The 15,983-nt window shown below is 38.4% G+C and overlaps 1 protein-coding gene across 1 annotated transcript in view; it reads right to left on the bottom strand.

The window, feature by feature from the left end:
* The window catches only part of CFAP47 (cilia and flagella associated protein 47), a 772,366-nt gene that overhangs the window by 67,711 nt on the left and 688,672 nt on the right, over positions 1-15,983 (bottom strand). The window contains exon 59 of the mRNA XM_089653003.1: positions 10,417-10,576. Coding sequence (XP_089509129.1) covers positions 10,417-10,576 — 160 coding nt within the window. The remainder of the gene's footprint in view (positions 1-10,416; positions 10,577-15,983) is intronic.

Raw genomic sequence — 15,983 nt, 5'->3', positions numbered from 1 at the left:
AGGAGAGTTGGAATACGAAGAACAGGGACAGGTAAATATAATAAAATTACAGAAAAAGGATGGTCAATGGAGAAGAAGTGACACCAGTCATAGAAAGGGCAGAGAGATGTGGAGGAATTTAGAATGCAGCTTAGATCCATGGATAAGAAACTAGAGGGAAAAAGAGAAGATGAGGGGGCCGTAGGAGGAAAGGAGTTGGCTATATTGACACTACCTTTTCTCACAGCAGGAGAACTAATTCTAAAAAAACCCATAGAATTAGAAGATATTAATAAGATTGTTAAACAGTGTCCCAAGCCTACAGTATCTCCTGGAGGTACACTTGCTTATTTAAAAAAGGCATGTTTAGGAAGAAATTACACACAGGAAGATATGAGATTGATCATTGATGGTATTCTGGGAAATAATCCAGTTTGGGATTGGATAAATGTAAAAAGCATTAGTCACATAGAACCAAGTAATACACAGGCTACTGCCTATAAACTAAACACCACAGAAGGGAGAGAAACTATGTGGGGGGAGCTTGACACAGAATTAAAAAGGGTTTTCAAGAAAAAGGCTTCCCTCCCTATTGCTACAGCATGTAAACAGAAGGTAGAAGAAACTGTTTCTCCTTACAACACACCTATCAATCCTGTTAAGAAGCCGGATGGCTCTTACAGGTTTGTACAAGATTTGAGGGCCATAAATAATTTGGTGGTTCCATTAGCCCCAATAGTGCCTGACGTGCCATCACTCCTCACCTCCATTCCGTCCGATGCAGAATATTTTACAGTGATTGATTTAACAAATGCATTTTTTTCGGTTCCTGTGGACCACCAGACAAGGCTATTTGTATTTATATTCTGAAAATTGCCAGATGAGCTGGTGTAGAATGCTCTAGGGTTTTGTAGATTTGTCTGCAGTCTACTCACTTGCCCTCCAGACCACACTGAGGTCCTGGACCCCTCCCAATGGTTCGGTCCTCATTATATATGTGGATGACCTATTGATTTGTAGTTCAAGTCAGGCGGCCAGTCAGGAGGATAGTTGGTCTCTGTTAGAATGGTTGTCAGGGAATGGTCACAAAGCATCTAAAAAGAAATTGCAATGGTGCCAAAAACAGGTTGAATACCTTGGTTTTATTCTAAGTCATGGTGAGAGGAATGTCAGTCACAAAAGAGCTGCGGCTCTCGTGGGTCTGCCCCGCCCACAAACAAAAAAGGACATGCTAACTTTTCTTGGTATGATTGGTTACTGCCGCCAATGGATACCTGATTGTTCATTCTATGATCACACTCTGAGGTCTGCCACACTTTCAGAATCACCTGACATTCTCACATGGTCAAATGAAATGGTTGATGCCTTTGTGTACCTGAAGAATGCTATGGTAACGGCCCCTGGTCTTGGACTACCTGACTATAAGAAAATGTTTTATCTGTATGCTAGGGAAAATTGTACAACCATGGCAGGGGTCCTGGCTCAGGAACATGGAGGCAAGCTCCGCCCTGTAGTTTTTTTTTTCCAAAGTAGTGCCAACTCAGGTTCAGGGCATGCCTGCTTGTCTGAGAGTTTTTGCATTCTGCGTAATGGTGGTAGAAATGGCTATTTCTTTCACATTGGGACATGAAACTACCCTACACACCACACATCAAGTGTCCTTACTACTGAAAAACATACACACTCAACACATGTCAGCACAAAGGTTGAGCGGATATGAAGTGATTCTTCTATCTGATCCCAACTTGATTATTAAATATTCTTCAGCAAATTCAGGTTCTACTCCAATTTTGAATGCCCTACTGGGGCTAAAGGGGGAACAGGATGAAGTGGCACCAGAACACAATTGTATAACCCACATACAGCAAGACATTTCCCCTAGGTCCGACATGTCAGCTGTGGCTCTTGATGGGGCCCCAGATGTGTTTGTAGATGGCTCATGTTCTAGGCCAAATGATAGTACTTACCATGCAGGATACGGCATTGTGCAACTTCCTGACAAAATACTTGAGGCAAAGCCAATTCCATATCAGTCAGCCCAAGCAGCCGAACTGATTGCCCTTACAAGAGCATGTCAATTATTTGCAGGACAGGATGTCAACATTTACACAGACTCCAAGTACGCCCATGGTGCTGTACACGATTTTGGGGTCATTTGGGAGAGAAGAGGATTCATTGCTGCTGATGGTAAAACCATATCTCACTCTTCTTTGATATCTGATCTACTCAAAGCCATACAGTTACCGAAAACATTAGCCATTCTTCATTGCAGGGCACACACAAATCGCAGAGATCATATTGCCAAAGGAAATGCATTAGTAGATAAGGTAGCAAAGGAAGCCGCATTACAACAGGCGGCCAGTGAGCAGATGCCTTTGCTCACTTCAGGCATCACAACCACCCCACATGACCAGATGTATGCAGATTTACAAAAATTTGCTACAAAAATCGATTTAGCAGACTGGGATGGTTCTGGAGCACAACTAGATCCAGCTTCTGGTCTAGTGTGCTTAGAGGGGAAACTATGCATTCCCATGTCAAGTGCCCCATTGTTCATTGCACAGTACCACGGTCTAGGACATAGAGGATGGAAAATGACACGTGAAACATTATTGCAGGATTTTTACATTACAGTTTTATCTAGGTTGGTGAAAGAATATGTTTCTAGGTGCATTACATGTATAAGGAACAATCCACAGAACCCAAAGAAATCACAACACCAGCATCTAGTGTACCCAACTACACCTTTCACCCATTTACAAATAGATTTTACCCACATGCCAAAAACAGGACAGAGGCAAGAGTTTTTGTTGGTAATGGTGGATATGTTTAGCAGATGGGTGGAAGCATTTGTCACTAATAAAGAAGATGCACAAACTGTAGTCAGAATTCTTACAAAGAAGATAATACCCAGATGGGGATGTCTGCTGCAGATAAATTCTGATAACGGACCAGCTTTTGTGGCCAAGGTATGTCAAGATTTGGTAAAAGTACTTAAGATAGATTGGAAGTTTCATATTCCCTATCATCCTCAAAGTTCGGGTATAGTAGAAAGGATGAACAGGACAATTAAGGATAAGTTGAGGAAGGCCACTGGAGGAACCTATACCCACTGGAAGAAGATGTTACCTGCAATTCTAGCAGAGGTAAGAATGACACCTAATAAGACTATAGGGTTATCTCCTTTTGAAATATTAATGGGAAGACCGTTCCCCACTCCTTGGGCTAGACAGCCACTTATGTTAGAAAGAGGGGACAACAAGAATATGTGAGAAAATTGATTCAGAGTTTAGATAAGGTTGAAAGAAATGTTGCTCGCACTTTTTCTTTATCTTTTCAGGAACCAACACACCTTTTCCAAGTGGGAGATGTCGTAGTGGTCCGCCAACTCGCTAAAGACAAGAAGCAAGGATACCCCTTTGGACCACCTACTACGGTGATAGCGGTTACCAGAACGGCTGTTCTGGTGGAGAATTCCCAGTCCTGGATCCATGCTAGTCGAGTGAAGAAGGTGAACCAAACACCTGAGAAACACGAGATGGAAAAAGGAGGTGAAGTATGAGAGAAAAATCCTCGAAGAGCGGGTGAAGTCGGTGAGAAAGACCCTGAAGATGACATTCCTTACTGCCCCTCATGGTGCTTTGAAACTCTGGATCCTATTGGGCACACTGACTGTGCTCTTTTTCCCGCCAGTATGGATCCTAACTAACTGTATTTATCACCCTGAGGACTTGGGCCTAATAAAAGGTATCTGTGGTCAAGGACTAGTTTTAAATGAGACCCAGATAACCAAAAGTGAAAGAAAGTCAAAAAGAAAGTTTTGAAGAGAACAATCCTTTTTCAGGGAAAATGTTGATGATGCAATTTAAATATGCTTATGCTCAAGAGTCAGGTTATGACAAATGTTGGATATGTAGTAAGTTACATCCTAGCACATATGAAATTCCTCTTCTGGCCGCTCCAGTCAAAATATTTTTGTTAATAAAAGGGAATGTAAGTATTGGTTTGACCAATATTACTTCTAATGCCACCATATCTTTTCCAACTCTGGGAGTCACTCAACTCCCCGATTGGTGTTTTAGACTGGGGAATACTTCCTACAAGGGAAGGGGAATGTGCTCTCAGTCCATATTAAATATATCTGATCCTGGAAGGAGGGATGGAACTTCTTCTGTGAAACTCTGGCAAGTAAATGGTAAAACCCTGAATGAAAGTTTAGAAGGGATACAAGATAATGTGGGGAAAACTATGTTTGGAAAACTTCTTTTTTATTTTACACTTGTTGTCACCCCTGAACTTCGCTCTGCAATACAAAAATTGCCGATCTCCTTGGGAAACAATACCTATATCTGTTGTGGTAAGATCTGTTACCCTTGGATACCGAGTAATGTCCAGGGCTGGTGCTATGTAGCCCAATTAGTGCCAATTATGGCAGCTATAGACCAAAAGGAACACCAGGTAAAAGCCAGTACATACCCAAAACACCAACTAACTCTGAGACAGAGAAGGGAAACCAAACAAGAAAATGTAGATCTATTCTCTACAAGGGATAAGGTTTGGTCATGGTTTCCTACTTACACTGGATGGGGAATAACACTTATGAACAAAATAAATAATTACACAAACATTATTGATGATATACTGGAGAGGAACTCAAAGGATATAGGGTTGCTAAATACTGAGACCAGAGCTATTAGAAAACAGCTGGAGATGCAAGAATTAGCTATTGAAAGTATGAGTGCTGCTCTGACAGGTTTGTGTGAGATGACAGAGGATTATGAATGTTGTACTTGGATATATAATACCACAATGACTGTTCCAGATTATTATGAAATAATAAAGCAACACAGGGAACAGGTAGATGGTTTGATGGAAGAAGCTAGAGCTATAGGAAAAGATGGATGGACTCCTTTTGATTGGTTAGGATCAGGATTTGGTTCCATCTTTTCATGGATGAAAGGTATCGCTGTAAGCATAGTCATGATATTGTTTTTTGTTTTATCTTTATATCTATGTTTTAAATGCTCATTATATTGTATTGCTAGAGCTACCAAGCTGCAAAATACAAATGAAGGTTATCTGGCTATGTAAAGAATTGAGATCATGTTCATGATCTCAGAGGGGATTGAAAGGATCTAGATAACTTCCATTTTGTATTATGTACGCCATTTTAAGTATTAAGTTAGCTTTTTGCAGAAATATTAAAAGTTTAATGAAACTGTTTTTGGTTGTTCAAGGATGTATCAACAGAAGCTAACATGACCCTGACAATGTCTTTGTCTGGCTGTTTTTCCAGAAAGTTAGCCAAAACAATTTGTACCAAGAAATGTATATGTTATGTTTCATGTAGTTAGCTCATGATGGAAATTTACAAGTTACAGTTTTGAAACTCGCTCCCCCCTCCCTTATTATTATCTGTAGTCTATATAATCTTATTAATGTCTAATAAACTTTGAACATCTCTGAACATAAGCTGCCGTTATTCCCGTGTTCAAGGGGTGTTCCCAGAATTCTGCTGATAAACCAGGAATCTCTCCACAGACCGGGGGTCTCTGAGGGGAAAAGAAAATCATTCCTTTGAACCGGGAAGTGGATTAATGCACAATTAAGGGATAATGGTGGAGGAGGAAATAGGATCACTTAAGGAATTGGAAAAAAAAGCAGAAGTTTTTACGAGAATGGATGAGTGGCGTTTTTTTCAATTGAAACACTATATAGGAAAGCTTCCAAAGCCTTTAAGAATAAGATAAGATTGGAATCCTTTTGAGCACTTATTAGGTACACGTGAGATGGGAAACACGGAACCTCTAAAATATATAAGATTCTCACTGAAATAAATGCAGATATAAGTCCTCCATATATAGAAAAATGGGAAAGAGAAATAGGAGTAACAATAGATGTGGAAAAACAGAGGAAAATGTATAGAATAATCCACGGAAATATAAATATGCAGGAGGTAGAAATGAATTATAAGTGTTTGGCAACATGATATATCACACCGAGTGTGGCACACAGATTGAGTGGAGATAATTCACCTTTATGTTGGCGTGGATGTGGAGGTAGAGGCACAATGTATCACATATGGTGGGAGTGTTCTAAAATACAATAGTATTGGGGGAAAATAGTAAGCTTGATTCAGAAAATTACAGAGGTTGATATTCTAGTAGACCCAGAGATTTGCCTTTTTCATAGTACTAAGCTTTCAGTTAAAAAGTACAAAGAATCCGGTTTATTGTACTATTTGAATGCAGCAAAGGGACTGATACCCAAGTATTGGAGGAGACAGGAGGTGCCAAAAATAAAAGACTGGGTGGATAGGGTGGATCAAATATGTAAATTGGAGGAACTTTATCATTTGAATGAAGATAAGATGGAGAGTCGCCATACAGGATGTAACAAATGGGAGGAATTCAAAAAGTCAAGGCTAGCCTTAGAGGTTATGGGGGATTAACATAGAATAATATGGAAACATACAGTCAGGTCCATAAATATTGGGACATCAACACAATTATAACATTTTTGGCTCTATACACTACCACAATGGATTTGAAATGAAATGAACAAGATGTGCTTTAACTGCAGACTGTCAGCTTTAATTTGAGGGTATTTATATCCAAATCAGGTGAACGGTGTAGGAATTACAACCATTTGCATATGTGCCACCCACTTGTTAAGGGACCAAAAGTAATGGGACAATTGGCTTCTCAGCTGTTCCATGGCCAGGTGTGTTATTCCCTCATTATCCCAAGTACAATGAGCAGATAAAAGGTCCAGAGTTCATTTCAAGTGTGCTATTTGCATTTGGAATCTGTTGCTGTCAACTCTCAAGATGAGATCCAAAGAGCTGTCACTATCAGTGAAGCAAGCCATCATTAGGCTGAAAAAACAAAACAAACCCATCAGAGAGATAGCAAAAACATTAGGCGTGGCCAAAACAACTGTTTGGAACATTCTTAAAAAGAAGGAACGCACCGGTGAGCTCAGCAACACCAAAAGACCTGGAAGACCACGGAAAATAACTGTGGTGGATGACCGAAGAATTCTTTCCCTGGTGAAGAAAACACCCTTCACAACAGTTGGCCAGATCAAGAACACTCTCCAGGAGGTAGGTGTATGTGTGTCAAAGTCAACAATCAAGAGAAGACTTCACCAGAGTGAATACAGAGGGTTCACCACAAGATGTAAACCATTGGTGAGCCTCAAAAACAGGAAGGCCAGATTAGAGTTTGCCAAACGACATCTAAAAAAGCCTTCACAGTTCTGGAACAACATCCTATGGACAGATGAGACCAAGATCAACTTGTACCAGAGTGATGGGAAGAGAAGAGTATGGAGAAGGAAAGGAACTGCTCATGATCCTAAGCATACCACCTCATCAGTGAAGCATGGTGGTAGTAGTGTCATGGCGTGGGCATGTATGGCTGCCAATGGAACTGGTTCTCTTGTATTTATTGATGATGTGACTGCTGACAAAAGCAGCAGGATGATTTCTGAAGTGTTTCAGGCAATATTATCTGCTCATATTCAGCCAAATGCTTCAGAACTCATTGGATGCCGCTTCACAGTGCAGATGGACAATGACCCAAAGCATACTGCAAAAGCAACCAAAGAGTTTTTTAAGGGAAAGAAGTGGAATGTTATGCAATTGCCAAGTCAATCACCTGACCTGAATCCGATTGAGCATGCACTTCACTTGCTGAAGACAAAACTGAAAGGAAAATGCCCCAAGAACAAGCAGGAACTGAAGACAGTTGCAGTAGAGGCCTGGCAGAGCATCACCAGGGATGAAACCCAGCGTCTGGTGTTGTCTATGCATTCCAGACTTCAGGCTGTAATTGACTGCAAAGGATTTGCAACCAAGTATTAAAAAGTGAAAGTTTGACTTATGATTATTATTCTGTCCCATTACTTTTGGTCCCTTAACAAGTGGGAGGCACATATGCAAACTGTTGTAATTCCTACACCGTTCACCTGATTTGAATGTAAATACCCTCAAATTAAAGCTGACAGTCTGCAGTTAAAGCACATTTTCATTTCATTTCAAATACATTGTGGTGGTGTATAGAGCCAAAAATGTTAGAATTGTGTCGATATCCCAATATCTATGGACCTGACTGCATTTTGTTCTTCTTTTATAGGGATTACGATCTCCATAAATGAACAGGAAAATGTAGAGCAGAAGGGTTAGGGATTGGATGGGGGGGGGGGGTGGTATATAGGTAGGGAGAGGGGGGAAGGGGGGGAGGAATGAAACAATAAATGTTTTTATAATATGCTATATAAATATATATATATATATATATATATATACACTCCAAAATAATGATACAGAAGACATTGCACAGAGAAATTCAGACTCTTTTTTACTGAAGACATGTTTTTCAAAGTATAATATAAAAGCCCACGTCAGGCTCCCTATAAAATAAAATAAAAAAGATAAACAAAACAAAAAAAGAATAAGACTGAATTGCCTTGATAAATGCTGTAACTCTTCAGTGTGGTATGGTTGATGACTAAATTATGCTATTACTGTTATTTTTAGAATATCTTTGCAAGGTATCAACTATGTATTGACTTTTACAGCTTATGTTAAGGAGAAGATAAGATTTTGTTAAATGCAGTCCATAAATCAACCCAAGACTTACCAAAGTATAACTAAACCAGATCAATAAACTTGCCTGCCATATGTAAAATAGACTCAATAATCCTTCATGTTATCTAACACACTGGAATAATTTGGACTAAGTAGCTTGTTTGTACATTTCTACACCTTTTTTCTATCAAGTGCAATGCATACTAAGCTAAACCCCAAGCAAGTAGTAATTATTCATGTTCAACTGGACTCATTCTGTGCAAGACATTTTTTTGCAGTTTTTTTTTTTTTTGCAGTGGTGATGGCTGAACAAATTTTTCATTGTTACCTTTTAATTGCTGTCTATGTCCCTGCTGAGTATTATTACCCACTCTATTTGTCCTAGTGACCAATGACACTGGGACTTAAATTGTACAACAGTCCAAAATTTGGAGTTGTCCCCAGAACAAGAGTTCTGTATTTAGTAAATCTTCAAATGCATCATTATAACCCAAAAGAACAACACCCATACTCAACTAATGCAAGCAATGATTACAAGTAGATGCAACAGCTGTCTCTACCTAAGAATAAACAGTTTTGTTGCTATTAAAACATGTTAAAACAGCGCTACTATATTGTAATTAACTTGCATAAATAAATATGTGAATAATGCCATAAGAAAAAATTATTCAAAAATATGTTGAAACAAAAACAAGACAAGGGTTTTAACCATTTCCTTATTAGTCCAAAAGGAAGGTTTTGGCTTTAGCTACATATTACCCACTTCACGTACGGACACTTTCACCCCCTTCCAGTCCAGGCAAATTTTCAGCTTTCAGCGCTATCATACTTTGAATGACAATTACGCAGTCATGCAACACTGTACCCATATGAATTTTTTATAATTTTTTTGAGACAGATAAAACTTTATTTTGGTGGCATTTATTCATCACTGGGATTTTTATTGTTTTGCTATATAAATGAAAAAGTCAAAAAAAAATTTGAAAAAGTGTTTTTCTTATAAAATTTTGCAAATAAATAATCTTTCTTCATAAATCTTGGCCAAAATGTATTTGGTTATCTTTTTAGTAAAAAAAAAAATAAACAAATTAGTTTATAACCAAAATTATAATTTAAAAAACAATTTTTTTACATTTTTGTTATTTTTTTATATTATTATTTATGTGGTTTTTTTGGTTTTCTTTTACATACTGTCACCCTAGCAGTACAGTGTCACCATAGTGACACTGTACTACTTGTGGGGGTGATGAAGATTTTTTTTTTCTTTTTTTACACTGATTGCTTTTACACCCTATAAAGACTGTAAAAGCAATCATTTCTCCTTCTCTCTGGCTGCATTCTTGCAGCCATTGAGAAATACTGTGACAGCTGTGATTGGTCACAGCTTGTCACATGGTACAAGACTGTTGTGAATAGCCTTGTACCATGTAACCTCTGTGACCATTCACAGATTTCACAAGTAGTAAGCAATGATGTCAGGAAGTGACATCTTGTTTACTACTATTCATGTGATCACTGATTGGCTAATCAGTGATCACATGAATCGGAACCTCACAGAGAGGTCCCATACAGCGATCGGTGTTCCGCTGTGTACCGATAGCAGTGCCGCACCCTCCCAGGGAGCGTGCACAGGCAATGGATGCGGAGGGACGTTTAGAATCGCCCACCTGCTCTGGCAGCGCTCCCATCCACCCATTTATGTACATGGGCCGGACGGGAAGTGGTTAAATATATTTAGTACTGTCCTTGCTACCCACGAGCCTTTACCTATGGCAAAGCTCTTGCCATTCTTTCTTCTTTCCTGTGTTAGTGGAGTTGTTACATAACTGCAGAAATATACTTGCCTTTTCAGTTCTGTACTTAAATCTTCCACATTGTTGTGCTCCCAGTTGTTTCCATTTGCTTTTACCATGTGCACAACCACTAAAGCCTCATAAAGTTTCATAGTATCAGGTGCAAATAGTACTGGTATATCAAGCTTCTCCTTTGGACCTAAAGGAATTCCTGGAGAATACATATAAACATTTAAAGAACATTAAAAACAGAAAATAGGCATTTAATAAATACGTATATGCAGGTCAGATCATTCAATAAAAATATCACTATTAAAAAGTAAAATACTCCCGGGTGAACTGATACCATTATTGTACATCTGCTCTCACAAAAAGGAAAAATGCAAAATAAAATACTGTATGTTCTGAATTTTAGTCACTTCATCAATTTTAGGAATAGCAATATGTTTTGTTTTAATCTTTTGTAATACAAAAAGAAAGTTGCATGGACATCACACACCAATTTATGTTAAATTTATCATTCACAAATTCATATGTGCTCCTGTTTTTTGTAAAACTGGTTGAACTGTAATCACAATTTTGTTCTGAATAAATGTAAGTATGGCAATTCAACATATCAACACTGTTTGTAAAATGTATCAGCACATATCTTTATTGCTCTCCATCTCATTAATCTTGGTCATGTGAGCAAATATAAAGCTGAACATTTCTGACAAAAGGAAAATGAAATTGCTTTTGTTTCAGGTGCAACTGGATTTCTGACATGTTTAAATTATATTTGATCAGGTTTGACAGATAATTATATTTTTACTTCATAATACTATTTTCTTTTCTTATATTGTGATTTCTTTATTATAATAAAGTACACATCTTGACACTAATAATTAGTTATTTCTCTGTTGTTAATTAGTTTAGTTCTGTTTATTACAGATGGTATTCCAAAAGTGTACCTGGAAAAAAATATCCATGCAGGATACTATATAAGGAATGTCACTTTTGCTTAGAAAAGACGTTTATTTGTGTATAATAAGACATGATCTTTTGTGTACAGTAAAAATGGCCATATGCCAATTTGCATAGCTTTTCCTACTTATACAGCCATACAGGTCCATAAAACATGATTTTTACTTCTTTGGAATGATGTAACAACTTAAATGAATGGGGTTATATAGCAGTATGTTATTACATAAGGCATTATATTTTTTGGCACAGGAACTTTCATCCCCATAGAAATTTACACACACTTGCCACTTGCTATGTCACTCCACCAGGAGCTGGTGGAAGGGAAAATAGCATTTGGCAGTGGAGAATGAGTTTGCACACCCAGAAGTGATGAATCAGATGTCAGCAACCCAGTAACGTTTTAACACACAGCCAATGGATAAATAAGTATAATGCACCTTTTAACAGGCTGGCTTCGTCTTACTTTTGACCCTGTGCTGACAGGGTCACATTAACTAAACCATACCACTAACCCTAACCTAATCTATAACCTCAATCAATTTTTAAACCACTTGCAGTCTGACTTACATACTATATATAAATGTACTGACAGCAACTGGTTAACACCAAGAACAGACATAACAAATAAACTAATGAACATTTTATGAAGCTCCACAGTTTGGAGTGACCCCATTTAAAAAAGGAAGAAAACATTTCAGTTGCTTTTGTCTCACTGCCAATGCTGTTAGTTACTGTAGAAGACACTGCGTGTACCACGAGTAAAGACAGGGAAATATATTTTGTATGAATATTCCTTTTGGTAGATATTTCCCCAGAGATTTTGGAAACTTTATTAGCATGTACAGCAATTCACCTTAGTCCGTGCTTCAGCTTTAGGTGCATTCTAATTTAGATAGATTAAAAACAAAACATGGCTTTCAATGGTAAATTTAGCAGACCAAATAGGGGTAAATAAGAGAAGTTCATTGTTGGGGTTACGTATAGTTTAAAACGATTTTCTTGTAAAATTAATTTTCTTTGTTAAGCCTTAGGACAAGCCTGGGACCTTGCTTTTTCCATCATATACATTCTAATAACTAAATAACTGTGTTATTTCTTCATAAAGAAAACCTATTTGCCGATTCGGGGAAAAACAGTTTTTCTTTAATCCCCATATCCTAAGAGTACATACTTACCTTTCCTTCACTACCCCACCAAGTTCAATGTGGGATTGTCAGTACAGTATTGATTGTGTTTGCGGACTTGTTTTAGTAGTATCAATGCAGTACTTAAAGAGTAACTTCACTTTTTGTTGAGAAAAAAACCTCCTCTGGGTGATAAAAGTACTTTGCAAGGATTTTACCAAAATTTATAGCAGATTCCCACCTTTTATTATTCTGAAGAAAGAGTTGTTTGTGTGTCTGGGTCCATGTGGAAAGTTAATCTAATGGGAGTGGTTTCATAATTATCAGTCAGCTGCTGCACCTGCAGGGATCTAATGAGGAAAATTGCAGGGTCTGCATCCATTCAGATGTGAATTCCTATTGGGAGTATATCACCAAAAATGAAATTTTTGTTGCAGGGGATGCTTGAAATCTGACTTGTATCTTAGTGCAGACTTCTTGCAAAATCAGTGAGTTAATCACATATGCAGGAAATGGTGTTGCTGAAGGGCATTCTGTACATATTCTTTGTACAGAGCTCCTCCAGGTAGCCATATTGCATTGCATTTTACAGAAAATGACAGCGCTGCAGATTGAAAAGGAAAGGTAATTTTTAATAATATTGAATTACAATATGACATGTGTAGCAATTGTAGAGATGATATTATTTTTTTATGAGCCATTTCTTTCCCAAGAAAGTGGAGTTAGCCTTTAATCTGTCTGGAGACATGTTTCTGGTTGTGCCAGTACAATACTAATTATGCCTGAGGACATCTTTTTCATAGAGTCAGTATAGTGGTGATTGTGGGCATTTTTCTTGCTGTATCAGTATAGTACTGAGTATGATTGTATTATTATTATTATACAGGATTTATATAGCACAAACAGTTTGCACACAGCTTTACAATCTAAAGAGAGATAGTGCAGTTACAATACAATAAAATACCAGAGGGTTAAGAGGGCCCTGCTCATAACAGCTTACAATCAAATAGGGTGGGACAAGTGGTACATAAGGTAATAACTGTGGGGATGACTTGATGGAAGGTTTAAAATTCAGTTGTTAGTTGAACGCATGATAGGCTTCCCTGAAGAGAAAAGTTCTAAAGGTGGCCAGAGTAGAAGACAGCCAGACAGATCAAGGTAGAGAGTTCAGTAGGATGGGAGAGGCTCTGGAGAAGTCCTGGGGATGTGCATGGGAAGAGGAGACGAAGGGTAGTGAGGAGGGGTAAAGTAAGGACATTTTGAAGACAGAGAACACTAATGTGAGAAGAAAGAGGGAGTATATTAGAGAGAAAATAAAGTGGGAAGCAGACAGATCTACACAATGTTGATTTGATTGCAGTCTTTCCAGAGTGCAGCAAAGTTATTCTTGTTGTATTTTCATACTGCTTTAGTTAACCTGTTGTGTTTAAACTTGCACACTTTTTCAAAAAACACTTAGCCAAAAAACATGCTGTCTGTGACTTCCCCATAAGCTCATTTAAATTTATAGGGATATAGGACAGGAAAGCATTTGTAAATTGAATAAATTAGGAACCGACAAGGGACACTTGAATGGAAGAGGACATTTTCACAGAACCAGACGAGCCACAGACACAGGCCAAAGTCATAAAAGATCATTTATTCTTTGATCACGAAGGGCAAAAGGAGATGATAATCAATCACCAAGTGGAAGATGAAGTGAGAGGCTGGAGAGCAGGAGCCTGGGAGGGAGCCCAGATGGGAAGGGGGTCACCTACAGGCAGGGAGGCTGAAAAGGAGGAAAGCTCAGGACCTCATCGGCCCTCAGAACGAGGACCATCTGTGGAGCAGGGAAGAAGCAGCCAAGCAGATGGCCTGAGAGCAGGCATCGACCCGTCAACTTACAGACAGACGACTGAGCAGACCTACACCCCTTGGGCCAGAAAGGGGAAGAAGCACGCTAGTGGGAAACTAGATTAGCTTGCTGCCCGGGACTGTCTTGCAATTAAAGTGACAGGCACTGGATCCCTTGCCCAGGGATTCCTTCAGACAGCTGGATAGAGGGGTATCTGGGGTGGTACAGGAGATACTGGCTAGTTCTTCAAGAAGAGACTTTTTCCTGTTAAAGAGACTTGTACATAGTTCCAGGAAGACTGTCCTCAGTTGCCATCCCCTTGGGCATCCCATACATCCCTTACCCCATCTAAGTTCTAATTCCCTAATAAAATCCCCAAAAAACAAGCTCAAGGGCTGGTTACTGCCTCTTGAATGCAAGTCTGTTAGGAAAATTGCATGTTGCCTGGCTGTACAGGACTATAGAGGGGATCCAAAACTAAGCAACTCCTATGGGGGTAGTGCTACATATCTATGAACGTGTTGTGTCAGTACAGAACTATATGTGTCTGAGGATCATGTTTCTGGAACTGTCAATATGGCAGTGATTGTGTTTGTGGGCATGTTTCTTGCAATTTCAATATAGTACTGATTGTGTTTGAAGACGTGTTCCTGGTAGTATCTAATGGTGGTGACTGTATCTATAAACATGTTTATGGTAGTGTCAGTAAGGTAGTGATTGCATCTGTAGATTTGTTTCTGGTAATATTGGTTCAGTACTGATTGTGTCCGAAGGCATGTTTTTGGTTGTGTCAGTATAGTACTGATTGGGTCTGCGGAAGTTTCTGGTAATGTAAGCATGGTACTGATTGTGCCTGCTGACATGGTTCTGGTAGTGTTAGTACAGTAGTGACTGTGTCTGATTACATGTTTCTGCTACTGATCTATGTGGGAGTTTGGAGGAGGAGTTAGCATGAGGTAGCTGCACTAGAGGAGAAAAAGTATAACTTGTGTCCAGATATGGAAATATTCTGTGTACCAGGGTTTGAAAGCATTTAAGATAAAATATACCACACAGGGACACATACAGAACAAAAAAACAGATGCCCCAGCCCTCCCTACTTTGCCTAGAACATAAAGAAAGAACTTTTGGCTACAGTTGAGCTTTAAAAGCTTTTCCAAATGAATCTACATTTCAAAACTTTGTTCATATGAGAGGTTGGTGGTGAATGTTAATGTTCACCTTTAACAGCTATCAAGTGGCTTATGCAGTCCAAGCTGCCAAACTAAAGGTGATTGCTTTAGGAAATTGCTAATAAGCACTGACTTGTCTTTATTAACCTTAGGAAATTATGTCTAAAATGAGCACACAATGTAAACTGTAGAAAGCCAAAGAAATAGTGTGATAGGTAACAAAGGGAATATAACATGCTTTTTAAAGTATAAGCAACAACCCTAAGTATAAAAATGTTTAACAAAAATAGTAATGCTAAATAAAATAAAAGAACAAATAGTTTAGGTACATTAGCTATGGTATGATTTACCCTTCACTTTGTTACAGATTGCTGCAATTCATTTCTTTATCACTGATATAGTACATTGAAATAATTCAAACTTTGTTTATAAGTTACTTTGTCTAAATTGTGCTTATATAGCAGCCCTGAAAGTTATCTGTAAAGAACACATGTATTATCATATAATGTTTTTCTTTTCATGCCT

This window comes from Staurois parvus, unplaced genomic scaffold, assembly GCF_062004578.1.
Source record: "Staurois parvus isolate SC_StPar_1 unplaced genomic scaffold, SC_StPar_1.0 ptg000696l, whole genome shotgun sequence".
Classification (NCBI taxonomy): Eukaryota; Metazoa; Chordata; class Amphibia; order Anura; family Ranidae; genus Staurois; species Staurois parvus.
Note: the sequence above shows the minus strand (reverse complement) of the source record. Positions and strands in the feature narration are given on the sequence as shown.